Source organism: Colobus angolensis, unplaced genomic scaffold (genome assembly GCF_000951035.1).
Source record: "Colobus angolensis palliatus isolate OR3802 unplaced genomic scaffold, Cang.pa_1.0 Scaffold66, whole genome shotgun sequence".
Lineage (NCBI taxonomy): Eukaryota > Metazoa > Chordata > Mammalia > Primates > Cercopithecidae > Colobus > Colobus angolensis.
In genome coordinates, this window is record NW_012120265.1 from 1,854,208 (window position 1) to 1,855,523 (window position 1,316).

At 56.7% G+C, this 1,316-nt stretch overlaps 1 protein-coding gene across 1 annotated transcript in view; it reads right to left on the reverse strand.

Moving 5' to 3' along the window:
• The window catches only part of JAK3 (Janus kinase 3), a 22,400-nt gene extending 21,290 nt beyond the window's left edge, over nt 1-1,110 (reverse strand). The window contains exon 1 of the mRNA XM_011925769.1: nt 985-1,110. Coding sequence (XP_011781159.1) covers nt 985-1,100 — 116 coding nt within the window. The 5' untranslated portion in view covers nt 1,101-1,110. The remainder of the gene's footprint in view (nt 1-984) is intronic.
• Between the last annotated feature and the right edge of the window lie 206 nt (nt 1,111-1,316).

A 1,316-nucleotide genomic window follows, 5' to 3' on the forward strand; every position in this document is an offset into this window, starting at 1 on the left:
GGATTCTCATTCTGTCTCCCAGGCTGGGGTGCAGTGGCATGATCTCAGCTCACTGCAAACTCCACCTCCCAGGTTCAAGCAATTCTCCTGCCTCGGCCTCCCGAGTAGCTGGAATTACAGGCACCTACCACCATGCCTGGCTAATTTTTGTGTTTTTAGTAGAGATGGGGTTTCACCATGTTGACCAGTCTGATCTCAAACTCCTGACCTCCAGTGATCCACCTGCCTCAGCCTCCCAAAGTGCTGGGATTACAGGCATGGGCCACTGTGCCCAGCCCCAATCAAGTTTAAAATAAAGCTTCAGTGGCAATGGCACCCCACTGCAATCCCAGCTACTCAAGAGGCTGAGGCAGCAGGATGGCTTGAGGCCAGGAGTTAGAGATCTGCCTGAACAACGTAGCAAGACCCCCGTCTCCAAAAAAAAAACTTAACAAAATATTTTTTTTTAATATTGAACGAAAACAGTGAAGTCAGAGGTGATGTTTGGGCCTAGAAAACGCCTTTTTTTTTTTGGTTTTTTAAAAATGTTTGTAGAAATGGGGGTCTGGCTACGTTGCCCAGGCTGGTCTTGAACTCCTGGCCTCAAGCTATCCTTCTGCCTCGGTATCCCGTTTATAATCCCCAGCGTTCTACATCCTGGCATGGTCGGGCACCCTGTGTCTGGACCGGGAAGGCTCGGAGGGTCGGGGATGGGAACTCCGCCCCCCCACCCCTCAACCTCACAGCCCCCATTGCGCATGCGCAGTGACCCCTCCAGGTCCGCAAGGCGGGCAACTCCGGGCCTTATTAAAAGCTGAGGTCCAGAGAAGGAAGCAATCGGAGGATGCGAGTCCCAGCTCGCGTCTGTCTGGCAGCTTTCCTCTGAGGCCTGGAAGGCGAGCTCACCTTTGCCCTAGCAGCACCCTGTGCCAGCCCAGCCATCCCCAGCCACTACCGTCCTCCCCCAGTGTCTGGGCAGAGCCCTGCGGCATCACCAGCTCTTACCTAGCAGGCAGGGACCCTGGGCCTTCGAAGGGAGAGCAGAGCCGGGAGGCAGCGAGAGGAAAGTCCCACTCGGCTCCTTCCTGTGTGGGCCCCTTGGTTTCCTGAGCCACTGTCATTTACCGAAAGTCAGGGCCCTGTGGGAGACGGGGGCGGGGAGGCGGCCAAGGAGGGGCAGAAAGTTCCGGAAGCCTCTGCAGCAGCCGCCCCGCTCAGACAGGCTGCTGGAGACCCCTAACCCAGGGGAACTGATGATAACACAGAGAAGGGTCTGGGTCACACCAGGGGCTTAGCCGACTCTAGACCCACTTGTTAAGTGGGGGCTCTGGCCCGGC